At 34.7% G+C, this 23161-nt stretch overlaps 4 protein-coding genes across 4 annotated transcripts in view; 2 read left to right on the top strand and 2 right to left on the bottom strand.

Annotated features, from left to right (window-relative positions):
• Window positions 1-594: 594 nt before the first annotated feature.
• On the top strand, window positions 595-4354 carry LOC117325999 (methyltransferase-like protein 7B). The gene is given in 3 exon segments (XM_033882550.1): window positions 595-1134; window positions 2152-2250; window positions 2252-4354. Coding segments are annotated over 3 exon segments (750 nt in total). The 5' UTR covers window positions 595-621; the 3' UTR covers window positions 2390-4354.
• Window positions 4355-7725: 3371 nt separating this feature from the next.
• On the bottom strand, window positions 7726-12129 carry LOC117325998. The gene is made up of 4 exons (XM_033882549.1): window positions 12010-12129; window positions 10390-10589; window positions 9368-9544; window positions 7726-8785 (listed from the first exon to the last, which is right to left on the bottom strand). The coding sequence occupies exons 2-4, from the start codon at window positions 10553-10555 to the stop codon at window positions 7785-7787; spliced, it is 1344 nt and encodes a 447-aa protein (XP_033738440.1). The 5' UTR covers window positions 10556-10589; window positions 12010-12129; the 3' UTR covers window positions 7726-7784.
• Window positions 12130-19542: 7413 nt separating this feature from the next.
• Window positions 19543-21402, bottom strand: LOC117325996 (transcription factor AP-1-like). Its single transcript, XM_033882547.1, has one exon. It carries the CDS (start codon window positions 21169-21171, stop codon window positions 20302-20304), a length of 870 nt encoding a protein of 289 aa, XP_033738438.1. The 5' UTR covers window positions 21172-21402; the 3' UTR covers window positions 19543-20301.
• Window positions 21403-21668: 266 nt separating this feature from the next.
• Window positions 21669-23161, top strand: part of LOC117325997 (mutS protein homolog 5-like) — a 65818-nt gene continuing 64325 nt past the window's right edge. The window contains exon 1 of the mRNA XM_033882548.1: window positions 21669-21849. The gene's annotated coding sequence lies outside the window, so the exon portion shown is untranslated. The remainder of the gene's footprint in view (window positions 21850-23161) is intronic.

The raw sequence follows: 23161 nt of genomic DNA, 5'->3' as shown, positions 1-23161 counted from the left end.
AATCGCATGACAACAAAAAAAAAATCGCAGATGGTAAATATAAGAATTGAACGGCTTTCAGTTGGCATTCATAGTCAATATGAATGCCAACTGGACAGAGGCAAATTCCATTGAAAGCCGTTCAATGCTTAAATATACTAGTATATAGGTCTCTGGTTACGCTAGATAAAACAACATGGATAGAATGAAATAAATAAGTTAGTAATAAGTTTACTAATGACCTGCAACTTTTTACAACATCAAATAATTTTAAATGATAAATAGACTTTCGTGAAAACAAAAAACAGTGAGTTCTTTGATAGAAGCAACCGACAGCCGCCCGGTACTGTGCTAAGTCATTACCCATGGTCATCAAATATTACATAGAAAGTTGGGAGGCAGTCGGCAACATCTATCAAATTTTTTTCATTTGTTCCTATTTCCACTGAAGTGAACTACACTTGAAAATTCTCTTTTACCCTAAAGTATTAAACTTCTTTCCGAATTATTTTTTTATTTCACGTATGACCCATCCATTTTGTTTTACCCTGATAGACCCGAAGATGTCCGATTGAAAAACAGAAAAACCACGTGATACATTTATATCATATGTATAAATAGACGATCACGTGACTAAACAAGATGGCGGAGCAGGATGTTACTGTACGAGGCTATGTACAGACAACATTATATACAGGTGTAGCCTTATTTGTCGGATATTTTATTTTTAAACGACGGATCAATCGCTGGAGATTGCGTTTCTTTGCCTGGTTACTAGCGAGACTTGGTTGTAAGAGTAATAAGGTTTTTGGTGAACATAAAAAGAAGTTGTTCCATTCCATGGACAAATTGAAGACCACGGTGGGTCCATTGAAAGCTCTTGAGATTGGAGCTGGGGGAGGTGTCAACTTTAAGTTTTATCCCTCGGGGACGAAAGTCACCTGTCTTGACCCTAACCCGTACTTTGAATCGTACGCCGAGAACAATGCTGAGGACAATCGAGGGGTGGAAATGGCTGGTTTCCTCCAGTCTTTCGCCGAGAACATGGCTGAGGTGTCGGATTGCAGTTATGATGTCGTAGTCAGTACATTAGTGTTATGCTCAGTAAGAGATCCGAATCGTGTCCTGAAGGAGGTGAAGCGGGTTCTCAAACATGTACGTCACATTTTTCAATTTATTTTCAATATAATACCCTTAAATAATGCATATTAATTTAGTAACTTAATATAACTTACTATATTCTGAACGCAGGCATAATTTACCGCTATATTCAGAATGTAATCCATATAATATTCAAACAAAGATATATTAGTGTTTATGTTGTGATGTCACTCTAAAATTTGCCAAACAGTTTTCAAAACTGTTTAAATTTGGTGCTTGAACTACATTTTCTAGTAAAGAGTTCAAGATGTCCACAATTTTGAGTGAACAAGTATTTCCTCATGTCCTGTCTACTTCTTGATTTTCTAGGCTGAGAGAATGTTCCCCTGGTCCTTCTCTCTTGCTTTATTGGCAAAAATCTGTGTGATCCTGTTGACTCCTAGCCTCCCTTCAAGATTTTGAAAACTTCAATCATGTCGCCCCTATTACGTATCTTCAACTAAATATGTGTCAGAAAGAAATAAGGGAGGGCAATTCTTATAAGACACGTTTGGATTGTACTTTTATATTCACAATAATGTATCTTAACAAATCTGTTGATTATCATAATCATGTTGATTAATATGGTACAGTTGTACCAAAAAAATGTAAAAAAAAAAAGACACAGACAGTGGTACATGGTAATAAACTGCTACCATATTTGTTCCCCCCTGAAACTTATATTAATCAGGATGGGTCATTTTCATGAAATAATCTTCAAGGAATTGCGAAGTTACAGATTTGTTTATAATACTTCAACAAGGAAAAAGAGTGTGCATATTCTTTTAAGGATGTCAGTCAATCTAATTAAAATTAGACTTGTAATTTCCGCTCCTCTACAACACTCTTCGATACACTTCAATTCATGTATTGCAGTGTATCGTAGAGGAGTGGCAATTACAAGTCTAATTTTAATTAGATTGGGATGGCAGTGTATATGTATTTGAAAGATATATTTTATAGTGATTTATAGTTTTTTGTCTGATGAAATACCTTGTATTCTTCAACTTTTTCCCATTTTTTTTGGCACAGAATGGTAAATTCTATTTCCTGGACCATGTGCGTGCACCCAAAAGAAGCATCCTTTATTTCTTTCAACGTCTGATGTCACCATTTTGGCGTGTGATTGGCCGACGGATGTGAATTGACTAGGGACATAGGAACTACAGTAAAGGAAGCCGGATTTAAATCACTAGATATGCGACATTTCACAGCTAAAACAAAGATGTTACTTATCAGCCCCTGCTGTATGGGTATTGCCACCAAATAGTAGGAAAGGACTACAAGACACAGGGATTTGTCTGTATATATTCCTGTCTGTAGATCTATAAGATACAGTTTACAAGACACAGGGATTTGTCAGTATATATTCCTTTCTCTAGAACTATAAGACACAGGGAAATGTCTATATATATATATATATTCCTGCCTATAGATCTATAGTCTGTAAGACAAAATGGCATTATTTTGCCCACTTAACAATGTGCTACAAAATTATTAATCTCTGTGATATTTGTAGATTTTTAAAACTGAATTAATTTTAATCCTCCTGATGCATACATTGGTTAATACTTTGTTTTTTTAGAGTATCTTAGAATATTTTAATTTTTCTATACAAGTTTGCCCGTCATGATAATGACATCCCCTCACTATGGACTGTGTGCCAGGTATAGTAAGGTATCGTTTTGTATTATTTTACTGTGTGTTTTCTGTATTAAGTGTTTTCTAATCAGGATTTTAAAAGTAAAATAACATTTTTATTCTACTTTTAGTGTTGACTTTGACAGGTATAAATGTATTTTTAAACAGTAACTCTTTTAGAAATATATACTGTGTTTGTTTTATATAATGTGTTTGTTTTTATATGGAGAGAATATAATTAAAACTTTTTTAAATCACAAAGATTATTCAAAAGTTTAAACATTTGTCAATCAATTCTATTACCTAATCAAAAATTGAAATAATTTGGTTTAAATTAAATGAATGAGTAAAGAAATGGAAAATATAGACTTGCTTAGATTGATAATAAAGAATAATATAATATGTATGCTGATTTTAATTGTATTAGATAATTATATTTTTTATTTTGAATTTTTTGTGTAATTTAATGATCACTTATGTATTGTTAATATTTTTCAGTATTATTTAGGGAATTGTTTCAACATCATTAGATTTTTCTTATCAAGTTTATATTAAAAATAATCTTAAATGTCAACAAATTGTTCTTTAAGGGAGACAACTCTAGCTGTCTTGGAGATTGGTAGTTGAATTACTGTATAAACGTGTTATTACAGGTATTTAAAATAGCTTGGTATAATTTTTTGGCAGTGCATAATATGAATATAATAAGAAAACACCTACATCATGTGTGTCCTACAAAAAACACTAGTACAAGTTTTTCTGACTAGACTTTAATGAAGTAATTTCCTTTGATAACCCTGTGGCCTATATTTTTTTTCACCTGAAAGTTACTATTGTGGTAAAATAATGAAGCTGGTTATACATTTATCTGCATTTCTTTTATATAGATTTTGTACAAATGCAGATTATTTCATCATATGCACACAAATGTTAGATGCATGATGGATGTAAATATATAACACTATTACAAATTCTCTTTATTGTTTATATTCAGATATTAAAATTGACACAACATATTTATAGCAGTATATAGTCTCTAATTACTTAATCTGGACAATCATGTCGGAAACAGCAATGTTAGGCGAAACTGTGTAATTGGTGTCTGTTTTATAACTCATGGTGACAACTTTTATGCATGAAATTCCTTTTTTATCTATTTATTTCATTTTTTGATGTTTCTACCCATCATAAGGAGGCATTGTTTTATCAACGTGTATTTTTATGTTAGAGTGAGAGATTTGTTTGTAGTGTAAATTTATTGGGAGTGTAACCGATTGTAATATGCATGTTTCAAGTCATGAATATTCATGGGAAAACATTTTCACTTTCAAATACATTGTACATTATTGATATTAAAAAATGCATGTTTACACAAATGATTAGAGTATGGTGATATATATTTTTAACAGCATTTTTTTGTGTTGTAGTGACACCAATGTCTATTTTTATGATAAATTTATACGATAAAGGTTATCTACCATTAAGGTGATGTCCTGTATGTGTATGTAGAGTTTACTCCCTGTATCTGTATGTAGAGTTATCTCCCTGTATGTGTATGTAGAGTTATATCCCCATATGTGTATGTAGAGTTATCTCCCTGTATGTGTATGTAGAGTTATCTCCCTGTATCTGTATGTAGAGTTATATCCCTGTATGTGTATGTAGAGTTATATCCCTGTATGTGTATGTAGAGTTATCTCCCTGTATGTGTATGTATAGTTATCTCCCTGTATCTGTATGTAGAGTTATCTCCCTGTATCTGTATGTAGAGTTATATCCCTGTATGTGTATGTAGAGTTATCTCCCTGTATCTGTATGTAGAGTTTTCTCCCTGTATCTGTATGTAGAGTTATTTCCCTGTATCTGTATGTAGAGTTATCTCCCTGTATCTGTATGTAGAGTTATCTCCCTGTATCTGTATGTAGTGTTATCTCCCTGTATCTGTGTGTAGTGTTTTTTCCCTGTATCTGTATGTAGAGTTATCTCCCTGTATCTGTATGTAGAGTTATCTCCCTGTATCTGTATGTAGAGTTATCTCCCTGTATCTGTGTGTAGTGTTATCTCCCTGTATCTGTATGTAGAGTTATCTCCCTGTATCTGTATGTAGAGTTATCTCCCTGTATCTGTATGTAGAGTTATCTCCCTGTATCTGTATGTAGAGTTATCTCCCTGTATCTGTATGTAGAGTTATCTCCCTGTATGTGTGCGTAGATTTATCTCCCTGTATCTGTGTGTAGAGTTGTCTCCCTGTATGTGTATGTAGAGTTATCTCCCTGTATGTGTATGTAGAGTTATCTCCCTGTATGTGTATGTAGAGTCATATCCCTGTATGTGTATGAAGAGTTATATCCCTGTATGTGTATGTAGAGTTATCTCCCTGTATGTGTATGTAGAGTTATATCCCTGTATGTGTATGTAGAGTTATCTTCCTGTATCTGTATGTAGAGTTATCTCCCTGTATCTGTATGTAGAGTTATATCCCTGTATCTGTATGTAGAGTTATCTCCCTGTATGTGTATGTAGAGTTATCTCCCTGTATGTGTATGTAGATTTATCTCCCTGTATCTGTGTTGAGTTATATCCCTGTATCTGTATGTAGAGTTATCTCCCTGTATCTGTATGTAGAGTTATATCCCTGTATCTGTATGTTGAGTTATCTCCCTGTATGTGCATGTAGATTTATCTCCCTGTATGTGCATGTAGATTTATCTCCCTGTATGTGCATGTAGATTTATCTCCCTGTATCTGTATGTAGAGTTATCTCCCTGTATCTGTGTGTAGTGTTATCTCCCTGTATCTGTGTGTTGAGTTATCTCCCTGTATCTGTATGTTGAGTTATCTCCCTGTATCTGTATGTAGTGTTATCTCCCTGTATCTGTGTGTAGAGTTATCTCCCTGTATCTGTATGTTGAGTTATCTCCCTGTATCTGTATGTAGAGTTATCTCCCTGTATCTGTATTTAGAGTTATCTCCCTGTATCTGTATGTAGAGTTATCTCCCTGTATCTGTGTGTAGAGTTATCTCCCTGTATCTGTGTGTAGAGTTTACTACCTGTATCTATATATTGTGTTATAATTATACAGTGCCTACATGAGTGTTAATTAATTGATTTGTCTGTGAGTTTGTCCATAATTTCAAACTATACATGTTTTAAACACTTTCAAAATTTGTTTGGAAAACAATCTATGCTGCGACTCAGATTTGTAAAATGTGAAACAATAGATATATAATATATACAATGTAGATCCATGACAAAACAAAGATTATCACAAAGTTCACTTTGCCAGGTTCTCAAAGATATGAATCATTGACGAGACATTTGAGCTTAAGGGTCATTCCTTAGTTTGAGGAAAGTTTAGGTCTTCAAAATTAAACTTATTGGAAAATGTATATTTTTTCTAAGCAGTAAAAGTTTAATACGTCAATTTTACTCTCAAGATAAACCAAAGTTCTTTGAATATTAAGTCCTGAAAATTCTTAATTCGACCAGAAGTATCACTAATTACCACAAAGGCATACAGAATTTGTATTTAGTGTGTTGTTAAAGTTCATTACTTGTAGGCACAAGTACTCATATAATCATTGTTCGGACATAGATTTCATCAATAGAAATTGTGCATGTTTCTGATGTCCGAATGAAGGAATGCCCATTTAACTCACCAATATAAAATATTACTATGAGAAACTAGGCTTCAGGTTAATAACAGAATTAAATGTATAATATGCTGACTGGATTAAAGTGTGTTTGAAATAAGCATTTATGCAAAAATATTTCTACATTGGTGGAGACCTGGCAATCATTGCCCAACCACAATTTATTCTTCAACTACCATAAAACAAATTCCATTGGACCAGAGAAAATAACTTGTTATATCTGAAAGTTATTACAATGTATATAATCTCTAAATAAATTCGGTTGAACTGATTTCAGGATTTTAATTTTATTTGAAATTAATATGCAGAAATTTGTAGCAAGCCTTTTTGTCTTAATTGATTAAAACTATGTAACAACTTGTAAAGCATGAGTCTGATTCTATCATCATAAAATTTTAAATGGGATATTGACCTTTGACTGTTCTGACAATATATTTGTATTGGCCATCTTGGATTACAGACCAGTCATTCTGAAAACAGCACATTCCCTAGCTAGTTTCAGGTAACCTCTGTGGTAGGATATTATAGAAGAGAACTTTGATTATAACATATCTTTTTTTCAAATGGCTAAGTAACCAAAATCAAGAATTTGATTTTAACAGTTTTTCCTCATTACCTCAGGATAATTCATGGCGAGCTTGGTGTAAGTTGTTTTACTCAAAAAAAAAGAAGCTAAAAAAAGTTTCTGGATGGTCAAATGATCTAAATTGAAAATAAAGGATTTAACATTTTCCACATCATTTTGCACTGTTCAACATTCATTTTGAGATTATGAAAAAATCACAGTAAAAAAGACAGAAAAAGGAAGTATTTTTATTTTCAACAAAGTTGCAACAACGCTGGCAACATTTCAGTCACCAATATCTTGAATAATTAAAATCATAAAGTATATTATATCAAATTTTGTATGAACAATAGATATACATGTATTAACAAAACATAAATAATATACATGTAAAGAGGTAGGACCAAAATATCTAAAAAAAATTACAGACTTAGAAAAACTTAATCGCATGTCAACAATAATTTGACAATTTATAAGGTTTCGAACATTTTATCACCGATCAACAATAATTAACTTTCCAAAAAGGAGTATAAGAAGTCAAGTCTTATTACACATATGAAGTATATCTGGGCTAATTTTCCATTCTTAAATAATATGGAATATCAAAATACAGAAACTTAAAATATAGATTTGTATGTGAAAAACCATGAGAGGGGAGATCACTCTGTCATCCTTCACACTAATTGTAAAGAGATGTGCACTTAAATTTTTTTTTTAGAAATGTTCTTTGAGATGAGTCTGGTACATAGAAATGTTCTTTGAGATGATTCTGATGTACCAGTTATACTCCACATGTACACTGATCCTACATCCTGGTGGGAAGTGACAGAAGGTAGTCCTTTAATCTCGGAGGAAGAGGTAGTCTGGACACACGGTCAAGACTCACACATGACAGAATTTTGAATTTGCATATAAACTGAAGTTCCAATTTGCGAGGCAGCTGCCAGAACGACACGTATCCGTCTGCTGTACTTGTGACAGCTTGTTGTCCTGTAGAGGTAAATGTGAGGTTGAGTATGGAGGCATGTGGTCCCATGGATGTTTGGAGCGACAGAAGACTGTCCTTCATACTAAACCTAAAGATTAGACAACAGGTGTCGGGTGAAAAGAGTTGTATTGTAAAGTTCTTAAGGGCAACGCCAACAAACTCGCCGTCACAGGAAAATCGAACAACATCAATGGCATGGTCTCCACAAACTTCCTCCGTCTGACATAAAACTGTCCCTTCCTCAACATCAACGATGTACAGAAAACGATTTGTAGCACCCACAGCAACCACTTGATGACATGACTTGGGATCAAAGTCAAACGTTGTCGCCCTGCTAAGGCATGTGTTTGGAATCACATCAGAAAAAACATCACACAAACAGGTCTGGGACCTACGAGACACAATGATGAGTTGTCCGTGTGATATCCCCGCGGCCACGCACAGACTGTCAGGTGACCACTTACATGTTGTGTGTTCCAGATTTAACCTGGAACCCTTGAATTCCGAATTTATCTTATAACAGTCAATAATACTGTCTGCCCGCGTAATTATGTTTGAGTGGTATATCAACAACTCGTACTGATATTGTTTACTGGTGCGTGCCATGATCGCGAAGTAACAACCACTCGGAGAGACGGAAACATACTTGTATGCGCGGAAGTATACGTCTTGTGCCCGACTCAGAAATGTCGACCTCTGTAAGGACATTAGTTTGATATTGTCACAGGTAGAACCCAGATACACGATGTTTTCTCCATCAGGGAACGGTTGCAACTTGGGGAAAGACGCCACAGAAGCTTGACGGTAATAGCCACACTCTGTAAATAAAAACAGTTCCCATGTAATAGACAAGTGATATTTATTTCTGATCAATAATATGTATTAAACAAATACACAACATACTACTGTATTCATTCCACAATAAGCCCTGGAGTCCAACACCTAACCTCCGACTCGGTCAGGGGGTGGGCTTATTACAGGACAAAAGAAGATGAAGTACATTTATTAGTGATTTTGCTGAATTATATGGGTCAGCTTATTGATAGGTATGGAGCTTATTGTCATTTAAGAATGGAAATTTTAATTTGACAGAAGGGTGACAAAATTATGCCATTATGTCAGTATCAAAAACCAGACTTTTGATGTAATTTTACTATGATGTCGCTTCTAGATGCGTAATATGGGTATGTTACCTACTGTGCTTTCAAACCCGTAATTTTAGTTTTGCTTTTCATATTTACATACACGTACATGTCTGACATACTGGCATGTTTTGACGTCTCAGATTTGTTATTTATCATAAAATAGCTAAACGTGTAAGGACAGTTGAATGTCCTCTTACCCTAATTGTGAGTGACCTGTATATCTATATCCTATATACCTTGTGTGATTATACTTACTGATGTTTTTATCTCCGGACAGATCAAACAGACAGATCTTGCCCGGCTGTATGGCCCTACTGGAGGTCAGTCCCTGGCTAGGCTGAATACAGAAGGCAGAACATGAAGTGACCATTGAGCTGTCATTGTTTGGCAAGAATTCACAATCTGTCCACCAGTAGAAGTCATTTTCTTCTTCTGCAGAAAAAAGTCAGTCTCATTTTTATTATAGAAAATTGTATGTGCATCTACCAAGGGAGATAACTACAAGGGAGATAACTCTGATGTGTTGATCAATTTGACAAAGTTTGTTGGTCAATAGATAAATAACCTTAATTTATCAAAAAGCATCGCTGTATTTTCTTGCATTTAATTTATCGAAAAGCACCGCTGTATTATCTAGCATTGCAGAAAAAACTGTCTTCTTCCTGTGGAAATGTATATCTACCCTAATATGGTATAATCAGCATCTATTTACCATAATGATTTGGTACCCAATTATCAATGGTGAATATAACCTCTAATGCCAAGGTAAGGATGGGCGCCAAATAAGCTACTATATATTTATCCTGTAATAAGCAAACGGGCCAAAATATAACCATCGACTGGGGGCTGGCTTCACAGCTTAATGCGGGAGAAGGAAAGAGCACTTGTTGGCATTTTCATTGAACTGCATTAAAAATGGAAGTGATTTTTGTTGAAATCACAGCTATATTGGTACCATTAATTAATACTAAAGAAAGTGGAGACCAGATTCATCATATATTTGGAACCCGGGTTAATACTAGTTGCTCGGCTAGAGAGATCTTCTCTTTAGCTTGATGGGTTTAGCGTAAGACATAAGTCAGAGGTCATGGGTTCAATCCCGACCGAAGACAATGCTTAAATTTAATTAATCATGTGCTCTGTTACATATTTTCCATTCCTTATTACATTCTCCATAATGAGTAATAGATCTTAGCATGATTGCATGTACATGTATTCAATTTTTCTTCAGATATGGAAATAAGTGCTATATATATACATGGACACATTCAACTGACCTTTGACAGAAGGCACAGCCTTGACCCTGGTAATTAGACAGCCTGCTGGTCTGTTCCAATGTTCAGGGAACGGTTTGTAGTTGTAAACAGGGACAGCCCTCTCTCCTTCAGTGTGGTAGCTCCCTCTTACCAGGACGATGTTCGGCTTGTTAAAGGCTACTCCCATCCTGCCTCTCAGCTGTCACTATATGTTCAATAATCTGTGAACATAAAAGATGTTAGATCTGAATGGTTGTTGACTACGACAATGGAACTGGCAAAAGTAGACAATGTCCTGTCTGGCTTCAAGTCTTTCCATTTTGAGGTAGCCAGGATGTGGCACAATCTTGAAATGGTCCTCAGGACAGCTCACTATGCTCTAGATTGCTAACTAGCCTTAGTTTAGATTATTCTGACTATCCACGCTGTTACCTATAAGTATAATTAAAACGGACAGTAAGATTCATTCCTGTGATTGCTTTAATTGGATGTTCTTTTTTCCGGGGTTTTACTACATATATTATGTAGATATATACTATCAGTTGTTTTTTAGCTGACCTGGCCCAAAGGGCCGGTGAGCTTATGCCATGGTGTGGCGTTTGTCCGTCAACATTTGCTTTAAATCGTTACTAGCAATATTAAAAAAGACCTGAATGATTTGAACCAAATTTGGTCAGAACAATACTTGGTGGAAGGGGCCAGAAAGGTGTGGCCCAATTTAATTGCTACTTGTATTTTTGAAAACCGTTCAGATTCCCACACCATAACCATATATAGCATTGTTTGACATCAACAAATAAAGCTATTAACAAATTGAAAATGAACATTATTTTGATGTTTGGTCAATCCAACCAGGTAAGCGATACAGGCCCTCTGGGCCTCTTGTTTTTATTTGTTTTTTTTGTTTTTGTTTTTTCTTCTACCCTTTTGATATATCACATGTCATACTTTGTACACTATTTATATATATGTATGTATTACTATGCAGTACAGTATGTTAAATTTTAACACTGCTTTACATATCCCGAGGGATCTCCCGGCTGTTCTAATAATTTGGCGTTTCGTCGTAAACATGACAAATTTTTCTTTTTAATAAAATTTCTCGTTTTTTAGATATAAATTTTTTAAATCAAGGTTATGTAAATATATGAATTGAATAGATTTTTTTAATTTTCATTGCGGCTATGAATACCAGTAGCTAGCTACATATCCTCCGAGGCGCGCTACCGCGTGCCACGGGATATGTAGCTAGCTACTGGTATTCATAGCCGCAATGAAAATAAAAAAAAATCTATTCAATCCATATAATAATGCTCAATATATAAATTTGTCTACAGATCTAGCTACTGTATGTAGTTGAATTTTTACTTGCAGTTTTGTACGTGTTTGATTGTATTTGTGGGATTTTGTTTATTTCTGCCTGTGATATTTTTTATCCTTTATCGTTATAATGTTTTTTCATAGCTAATGTTTACTGCAGTATTCCATTCATACACGCCACTTCATACCACAGTGAGTATTTTAGTGTTACGTAACAACATCACAGGCGACCTGATCAATATAGGTTAGTCAAACACAATAATGAAGTCACACTTTCCACACAATTTGTGTCTATAAAAATGTTATGATGTATACATGTACCTGTAAATCCTGATGAAAACATCATAATTATGAAGCCACAGGTACTGTGTTCCTGTATTCGTCTGTTCGTTGGTAAGCACATTCCTGGATTGTTTACATATTAGAGTAGTCTCCCTTGTCATACCGATGGCCATTGAGAGGCTAACTGTATTCAACGCAATATCTTGCACAAACTATTCTGTGGATTTTTTTATCAACGTTATTTTCTTTCGAGGAAAATAACACACACAAAACACCAACTGATATCACAAATCAACGTTTCGTCCTCAAAACAACTGATTCAACACCATAGTGATATAATAATTCAATACGTCTTTGCAGAGATCTACATTATATACTAATTAGTTATATTAGTCTCTGGTCTTTGTTATTTCAGTTTCATCTCACCTGGGACGTAAATACATGTATGTCCCCGATCTCACCTATAAAGCAACACGATTTAAATCCCATAACAACATGATGCCATCTCGATAACTGTGTGAAATCTACATGTACTAATTAGGCCTAATAGGGAAATAGAGAAAGAGCAGATTTAAAGCTTCCCTAGACAAGTGAAAATGCTTTATTTTGATTTTTTGTGCACTAGGTAAGGACGGGTAAAATGGGTAGCTAAACCTTAAAGGATTGAGAAAATCAACGACAAAGTCTTGATGTCAATTCGATCATGGACCGAGTTTAACCTTTTATTTCCGCAATAAATTAGATCAATGTAGCATGCAGAGGCACACAGAAAAGTAACCAAAATCTAAGATCTGTATCCCCAAAATGGAATATTTTGCCGACTCGGAACAATTTGGTGACACCAGGAATATATTTTGACGTCATTTCTCATAATTATTAATGAGTAGTGTGAGCTTGTTACTCCATGTTCCATGTCATCTCCACAACAACGCTAGGCCATTTCAAAAAGAACGATATTTCATCTCCATAACAACTCTGATTCATCTCCATATATGTAACAACTCTGTTTCATTTCCATAACAACTCTGTTTCATTACCATAATAACTCTGTTTCATCACCATAATAACTCTGTTTCACCTCCATAATAACTCTGTTTCATCTCCATAATAACTCTGTTTCATTTCCATAACAACTCTGTTTCATCACCATAATAACTCTGTTTCATCACCATAATAACTCTGTTTCACCTCCATAATAACTCTGTTTCATCTCCATAATAACTCTGCTCCATCTCTATAACAACACTATTTCATCTCTACAACAACGCTATGCCATTTCCAAAAGAACATCTCCATAACAACACTGCTTCATCTCCATAACAACACTTTTTAACCCCCATAACGCTCTGCTTCATCTCCATAACAACTCTACTTCATCTCCATAACAACACTTTTTCATCTCCATAACGCTCTACTTCATCTCCATAACAATACTTTTTCATCTCCATAACAACTCTACTTCATCTCCATAACAACTCTACTTCATCTTCATAACAACACTTTTTCATCTCCATAACAACACTTTTTAACCTCCATAACAACACTTTTTAACCTCCATAACGCTCTGCTTGATGTCCATAACAACTCTACTTCATCTCCATAACAACACTTTTTCATCTCCATAACAACTCTACTTCATCTCTATAACAACACTTTTTCATCTCCATAACAACTCTACTTCATCTCCATAACAACACTTTTTCATCTCCATAACAACTCTACTTCATCTCCATAACAACTCTGCTTCATCTCCATAACAACTCTACTTCATCTCTATAACAACTCTACTTCATCTCCATAACAACTCTACTTCATCTCTATAACAACACTTTTTCATCTCCATAACAACTCTACTTCATCTCCATAACAACACTATTTCATCTCTACAACAACGCTATGCCATTTCCAAAAGAACATCTCCATAACAACACTGCTTCATCTCCATAACAACACTTTTTAACCCCCATAACGCTCTGCTTCATCTCCATAACAACTCTACTTCATCTCCATAACAACACCTTTTTCATCTCCATAACGCTCTACTTCATCTCCATAACAACTCTACTTCATCTTCATAACAACACTTTTTCATCTCCATAACAACACTTTTTAACCTCCATAACAACACTTTTTAACCTCCATAACGCTCTGCTTGATGTCCATAACAACTCTACTTCATCTCCATAACAACACTTTTTCATCTCCATAACAACTCTACTTCATCTCCATAACAACACTTTTTCATCTCCATAACAACTCTACTTCATCTCCATAACAACACTTTTTCATCTCCATAACAACTCTACTTCATCTCCATAACAACTCTGCTTCATCTCCATAACAACTCTACTTCATCTCTATAACAACACTTTTTAACCTCCATAACAACACTTTTTAACCTCCATAACGCTCTACTTCATCTACGTAACAACACTACTTCATCTCCATAACAACACAATGTCATCTCCATGACAACTCTGCTGCATCTCGACTTAGGATGGCATATCCATGCGACACAATTTGATCTCCATTTTCACATTTTTCAACACAATAGCAACACAATTAATCTAAATGACAAATCCGTTTTATCTCCATAACAACGCCAGTTTAATATCCATAATTACACAATTTAATTTACTTGACACCACTTTACTGATGTAACAATGCAGTCTATCTTTCAATGGCAGTTCACGTGCTAATATTCGTGTAAATAGCCCATCCATGTGTATTTTTAATGCTTCTAACGAAATCAGTCACGAAAAATGGCAGTTAAGCCTAAATCTTATAAGCTAACTTGAGTATTCTATATGACATAACATTTTAGATGCTCATAGTTTTATTGTAACGAAATTAATTGAATATAGCCATCGCCAAAAGGAATTTGCTTTGTGACATTATCATGTGCGCTACAGCCAAACCGAACAGGATCGATACACGTGCACACGCACGGCCATTGCACGTACTTTCATACGCCTGCAGATTTCAGGAGGCGCGTGTCGGCTGATGTGGTATCCTGCACGCGCAAATTAAGCTTTCGAAGAATAAGCAACAATCAATAATTGTAATTCCATTAAAAATGGAGAGGAAATCAGTGAGATGACATCAAAGCGCTATCTGAGAAAGATCCGAGACGTCGGTGGAGATTATCAAACAATTGTTCGACGTCATCCCTTTCTTTCAAGTAGCTACTTTGCCACCTACTGTTAATTGCATGGAATATCAAATTGAAAACTGTCTCGCTTTAAATGACCATTAACTATAAATAATGTAGTTTTCATGAATATTTTACATGATTTTATTCTATGATAAACGCGACAGGTATATTAGTAAACTAGTCCGAGTTTCCTCCGACTCTCCATCGTCTAATGACTGAACAGCTTGACGGTGGGGTAGTCTATCAACCGCGACCAAGAATAGGCCAGAGCCATTTAGATTTTGCTGTGATAACAAAGAGGATATATCTCCGTCAATCTTGTATAAAAAAATAATGTTTCAAAATGTGAAAATATGTATTTTGTATAGAAAGACAGACTGGACGAAGGATTCCTGGGCGTTTTTCAAATCTCCTGTCTGGGAATGACGTTAAGAGTGAGAGAAACTAAATTTTAATATATCCGACATTGAACTATCAAAATGTACGTATTATTTTTTTTTTTTAATATTATTATAATATATTAGCTCTTGTGTTATATACATATCTATAGCTGTCTAGAAATGTAATCAGGATATCGCCTGTAGGCCTATAACCTTATATCACTGAGCACATCTAAAGACACATACCCCAAATCCGGGAAATGTTCAATAAAGCGACAAAAAGTTGATAAACAAAATATAGATAAGCTGTCATGAGATCTGTCTTAATGGACATACCTGTCAGCGGTCAGCTATTACTGACGTAACGTGGGGTCACCAGGGGGCATGGTAACCGATTCCGTGTAAAGGGGCCGGAAAGATAATACCGATTATAGTCAGCCGATCATCATTCTTAACAATAACAGCCCCTGGTCATACAGAGATTTTCTTATTCCAGAGATGTATATATTTACAACTTTCAAGTAACAGAGGAAAAATCGCCATCTCGTCAGAATATTTTGGTTCCCAATATACATACTGTATGGGCCCCGACATGATTGATTACTCAAATGTTTGCCATTGATAGACACATAACTTGCGTAAATGATTTCACATAGTGACGAATATATCGTGTTTGCGTTAATTTGATGATACTCTACTCATAAAGTGTCACTGGTCAGGCTTCTGAACATGTGTGTAGGCCTTTTTATTATCAATATATATATTATGTCGAAATAAAATGTCTTGTATCGTGTATAAAGAGTTCAGTTCGGATTATAACTCGACTCGGCGATACTATATATGGAAAATAATTATGGAACTTATAAGATATGTCTTTCGAACCCCGTTCTGTACACGTATACCTCCAGAGCGCTAAATAAAGTAACAGTACAATTTACTATACACGTAGTTTTCATTTTTTATGTCATGTCTATAATTAGAACAGTTGGAACTTAAATAGTTCCGGAAAGTATCGGCGGATATCGCGTGACTAGAGTCATGTGGCCACTATTATTTACAAAATGACGAAATACGTCTTGATTTACGCATTTCTACAGTATCATGTATAATACATTGGATTTTGATGATAATATTACGAAAATAAAATGTATAAATCACACTGTTTGATATAATCATTAACCGTTTCAATGCATAGCAAATTAAATAAAAGTTCAAATGATTTTCAAGACTAAAGTATATTGTATATCTTGAGGAAAGAGGGAAAATACTTGAGATTTTAGGTGCCGAAACCAGTTTGATTGACAGTGATAGGTTCCCAATTACCAATTTCAACAAATTAAAATCATTTTTGTTGGTTTCACATTTCATGACGTCTACGATCATTTGTTGTTTTTTTAAGTGTAACGATGGGTGTACGTATTAGAGGCCTGACACCCCCCCCACACACACACACACCTACCAAAAAAATAAATAAAATAAATTGTGAAATTGTTAATTGTAGATAATTAAGGCATGTTAATTTAACCCAGGAGTATCTTCAGACCAGAATAGAAATAATTTGTAATCAAATGCCTTTTAACATAGATAAGAAAGCAAATCAAGGGTCCACAGTATCACGGACATATGACCAGGAAGTCAAAAAATAGATACCCTCCGGACATCTTGTGACGTACATTTGACCAGATACACCTATGACGTTGGTTATCTGATCAATAAACATTTATGTACACAAACAAATATGCTAAGCCTAGAATACTGGCGGTCAACTTTCTCCAACACTCCTCCGACCGTACTAATTATTCAGTATTAGCCTGTCATGGCGATGACTTTTGCACTGGGGGTGTACCATGATGGCTGTCAGTGATTGATCAAGAAATCAAATAACATGTACCCTTTCAATCAATCAATATTATCTATATCATTTGGCAACACGTTTCTGGTCGGGATGCATTTCTCATGTAAATAATTTTAATTTTATGTAAGCCAAATAAGTGCACGTCGCTATATACACCACGATCCAGAGTTCATGTACTCAATTATGCAGATTACAATCAATTCAAGGCTGTGGATCATTATAATCACACTTGTCTCGTGAATGCAATAACTAGAAATTAACATAACTGAAGAAATGATCGACTAATTTTCATAAATTATAACTAGATTTTGTGACAGTTTCATAATGCATTGGTAAGGTTTTTATCAGATAGGTAATGTGTGGACAAAGAACCATTCTCTGATACTCGGTTTCAAGGACAGTGACATTTCAGAATAAAATTTGGATATTTCCTGGTACATAAGGAGTGCTTTCATGTATTATTCAAAGAGATTCAGAACTATGCATACACCAATTATTTATATACCTAGATAACACTGTAATCTATAAGCCCATGATTTATCCGAACGAAACTAACTATCGAGATTTGATTAAACACGGTAACACCCACGAGTTTATTATTAAATTAAAGACCTACTATTTTTTTCACTCACAGTTCTTCCTGGTTTCTGGAGAAATCTAGTATACGATAATTTGTTCCTTGTAACTTTAGATAATCAGTTGTACTACTATAATTACTAGACTTCCCAGATAAAAGCATTGTTACATAAACCATGGAGTTGGTGTGAATCCCTTAGATCATCTCAAATGTTTGTTTAGCAAGAGACGCCCCTGTTTCCGCTGACCTTCCAAACTTCTCTGGTTGATTTCGATAGGGTTACAGTTTTAATTATAGTCAATTCATATGGAAGGGTACATTTCCCTTATATATATGACCGTATTGTTTATAATTAACACACAGTAAAACTATGATGTAAGTAAAACATATGACGTAACTTGCTATCCTTTTCGTCTCCGTATGCCTTGTACATTTGTGGAAGCACGACCCTCACCTCAAGACAAGTGTAAACTATCTCGGTAAATTGTATGCAACGTGTGAACTCGGTCTGAACCTAACTGTATCCCCAGGCGATAAATCTTTTCTCTGAAGTTGAAAACATACGACCAAGCAATGAAATATGTACCACAAGACGTTAATATACAAACTGAAAGTAATCAAATGTAATGTTATTTTGGTACGATTCCAGGAATGACTGTTATCTGGGAATCCCCTCTGTCTTCTATTTATAGACTAGAGTCATCATGGAATATAGATCTGGAAACCACCTAAATCGTACAGCCAGCTGATTAACTTTATAAATAAATTAATCATAAATCGATAACATATTCAATTATTTTTAGACTTAGACATGTAAATACATAAACAACGACAATACTTTGTAATATTTAACCTAATTATAAAATGTGAAATCTGAACTGTACTGAAAGTAACACTTTATTACAGACAGGTTTCAAAAGAGGTCTGTCAGCATCCAGTATATAGGGTCATGTTAATTAGGGTTATCATCAAAATATCAGGAAAGAACTTAAGTCCAATACTCGAGAAACCATGTGGCCGAAGCATAAGATGGGAATATGATATGAAATATGTGGCCGAGGCATAGCTATAGGTTCCCAACGCATAAGATATGTTATAATAGGAAATAATGTGTAATACATATAGATGTACAATGTATGTATTTCATATTATTTTCCTATCTTATGTGCCAGGAACCTATGGCTGATCAGGTAACCTGCAAATTACTGGTCACTGCCAAATGTGAAATTGGCACAAATGTATATTTTTGATTGCTTTGACTGTAAAACTGTTTGTTGATGTCAAAATTGTCAGTGTCAGTTTTCTCGTCTGATGGTCTTGTGATCAAAGTCTGTCATTTCAATTTTTCCAAGTTGTACACATTCGTCCAGTCAGTCAATTAATATCAATTCATAGGCGTAAGCTTGTTATTACATTCCATTCTGGAGAAGTGTAACCTCATTAATCTACAAGATGCCAAAATTTTTAATAATTCCAAAAGGAATTTTCTGAAATTTCTTTAAATTAAGCGTTACTCCACCTTCAATATTTCACTGAATTATTTTTTAGCTTGATTATTGAGGTTACACCATTGTTTCAATAAACACAAGAAAGATTGATTTCTGCAAAAATATCAACATTTAATTTCATATAAAAGTTTTAAATTATGCAAAATAACATACAAAGCTTTGTTGAAATTTGATTTGGGTGAATCTTTGTAATAACATGATAATGATTTTTAATACAATGACACGATTATTGTGATGTAAATCTGGTGATCCACACAATACTCATGAAGAAATAATAAATGTGTTATTTACAAGATTTGTATATATATATATATATACACGTAATGAGGCATAAAACTGATAATGGAACAATATCACAATTTGCAGTTGAACATGGAAAACAGTTATCTGTTACATTAACCTGTCTATCACTTCTGTAATATCCAACCCCATCCCTAGTACATTAGTAGCACTTAAACAGCTTAACTACAAGAATGTGAAATATTTTACTTTTGAAAAATGTTAAGTTTACTTTAAAATGAATCAAATTACTTAATAATAAAAAGAATCTACCTTCAGTGAAGAAATTGATATTCTGGGTTATAAACAGAAACTTTTTGGAGACAATGCAAACAATATCGACCTGCATCACATTCATGTTTTACACAATTGGCACTGGCAAAATTTCATCTTTAAGTCAATATGTAAAAGATCAAAGTTTTTGTTCTAAATGTTACATTAAATTTAAATTTGCAGAATTTACTACAGAAATAAATTGTTAATTTAATTAGAATAAAAACTTTTAAATGTACATATCAACTTCATGAATTTTTTCGAACACATTCAAGTTTTTTCAGTTCACATACTGGAAGGCACATTTAAAAGTTCAAACTGTTTGTCATCATAATTTGACAACCACTGCTAACATGTTCAATAATTTGCTGCTTTAATTTACACACTTGGTCCCTGAGTGATGATGCTGTTGTTGCCAAATTTGAATTTTGTCCCTTTAAGTCTGACACTCTATCTTCCAATCGAGAAATTCTCTCGAGTTTCCGCGTACGACACTTTCTGGCTGCCACACGGTTTCTGGCACGTTTTCGCTCTAATTTAATTCTTTCTTGGCTCTCCATGTTGATTGGGGACAGTGGAGGTGAAGACCCAAAACTTGGGACTGTCTGTGGTTCCTCCTTGGTTCTGAACCTGTTTCCGATAGATCCTTGAGTGCCTGGCTTGTTAACATGTACAACACCCCCGGGGAGGGTGGTAGTGGTGCTCAATGAGGTCAGTGTTGAGGTTGTGGGGAGGGAGTGTGTTGCTCTACTGACCGATGACAAAGATGAGGTGTCCGATTCGGACCCAGAAAATCCGTCCTCGTTATCAAGATCATTTTCGTCCTCTGGGTTCGTGCCATGGAGTTGGGCCAAAGCTTCCACGAACCCCCGGGCGTACGCCTCCTGCTCGTCTGTCACATATTTAGGGAAAAGAAACTGAGTTGGTGTAGGTGTGGTTGTCACCATACCATTGGCTTGGATGATCATTTTCTCCAATTCTGGAGATGCCAATTTCAACATGTTCAAGTCTGGCGACTGTAATAAATTCCCCATTTTCATTTGTTTTGATTTAGGCCCCGAACCGCTATCAAAATCGAGAGTCATTTTTCTTTTGAGCTGACTTACTACTTGGTTTTCCATCTTTACGCCGTTAATTCCGTGATCGTGATAGAAGGTTGTATCATGTGTTTCCATTGTTCGATAGTCCGTTGTTTTGAAAAAAGTTTGTTTCTCACAAAATCAAAGTTGTTTATATTGATTCACAATAGTATTCGTATTTCCCGAACTGTCAATCGATGACTAATACTTCAGAACGGCCATGTGTAGGAAAATAGACACAGTGATGAGTCACTTCTAAAACTTTCTTCTTATTTCAGCGCACCTTTTCAAACTTTTCTCTCACTGGCAAAATGTGGTATGGCTTCCAACGGCCTCTCGTCTCTTATTTATACCTAATGACTCACCCAGCTAAAAATAAAATGACATCACTGGAGGCAAATTTGATTGGCTGCCTATGAGATCATCACTGAATTTATAAATTCTTACCCGGACTCCTCGAATTCGTTTACATTCGTCAGGATAAAACCCGGCAAGACCGAATGGATATCGGTGTTTTACGATTGGCTGTTATTTGTTGATAATGGTAACGACAAATATTATGGGATGCAAGCACCTGCTAAAAATGGACGTTTTGGTGACGTAGTAAATATTGCGTAGTAGTATATCCATATATGGAACAAAGCTGTACTGACTGGGTCAGCGGTACACAAAGGGAAAATGAAGTTGATGTTTTAAATTGAAACCCATCACTTCGTAGATGTTTTGAATTGGAAAAGTAACTGCCGACGTATTTGCCATAAGACCTAGATTATTGTAAGCGGTGTTTGTGTAGGAAATGATGTGTATGAACACACGTGCTTGAAACGATTCCAAATTTTGGCGCAAACGCCACGTTGTCAGAAAGGGGAATTCCGATTTAGCGATGAGTTGTCACTTCGCTGAAAGGATAGGCTATTTCTGTTCGATGTCAGATGAAAGTCGCTAACGCTTTCACATTTTATTACAAGAATATGCCCTTAGTACAGTTCGGTAACGTAAATGTTCAGTAAGCTGCCCAACTTCGATATAATCTCATATGTGTATACCTACGTCAATTGTCCTAAATAAAATGTAATAGGCCTCCAAGAGAGGAATACCTCGCCATCACGTCATTTTGAAAGTTAGAATTTATATTCATACTGTGTATGCAGTACCTTTTTTTTTATTGTATGCATTTGTAGCACCATAATACACAGTGTATATAGGGGTCTAACGTTTATTGCAGCACTGGATGGTAACAGGAAGTGTCTAGGACTAATGTAAATAATCTTGTAAACAACTAGTAATGTAAATAATCTTGTAAACAGACATCCAGTTTATGTACGTGTACTTTGTATACAAATACCTCTAATCTGTAATTACGGTGATATCAAGGTAGACATAATAATGATGTGACAGATTTCACTGAATTGTTTAAACTTGTTTTTATGATATGTGAAGATATTTGATCTTTGTTTAATTGGAAATTTAAAAAAAAATTGGACAATAGTATACTAGTGTACCAATGTTATATCTGTTACTAGCAAATAAGAAAATAATTAATTTAGAATTTGTCTTTTAAATATTTATACAATTTTGAAAACAGTATCAAACCTATACCTTTACACTGGTGATGCTGGACTACTGTTAACTACTAATGCTTTTACAAATTTTGATGTGGAGAAGACTAAATAAAAAAGATTGAATGATAAAAAAAATGACCTTATTTTTTGTTTTGATTTTAGGATGTAATGGCTCTGTAACCTGCAATTAATCTGTTTTGAATATTGATATGTATTTTAAAATTGATTGAAAAGTACCCAGCATCCTATAAACATATATGAGAGAAAATATATGTGAGTATTTATATATATATAATATTCATGTATGAAATTTTTTTGTGTTATCATATGGAGCATGGACCACATCGTAGAATATACATATTTACAAACATTTGGGTGACATTGGTGTGTTGGCCACATCATCACATGGTGTGTATTGATTTGGCTCCAGTTCAACAATATCACCTGATCTCCTATAGGAGACATTGTGTGTGGGATTTTCCAAAGCATGAGGCAATGTTGTATTTTTAGCGGATGAGTCATCC

Source organism: Pecten maximus, chromosome 4 (assembly GCF_902652985.1).
Source record: "Pecten maximus chromosome 4, xPecMax1.1, whole genome shotgun sequence".
Taxonomy (NCBI): domain Eukaryota; kingdom Metazoa; phylum Mollusca; class Bivalvia; order Pectinida; family Pectinidae; genus Pecten; species Pecten maximus.
This window is presented reverse-complemented; position numbering and strand designations above follow the sequence as displayed.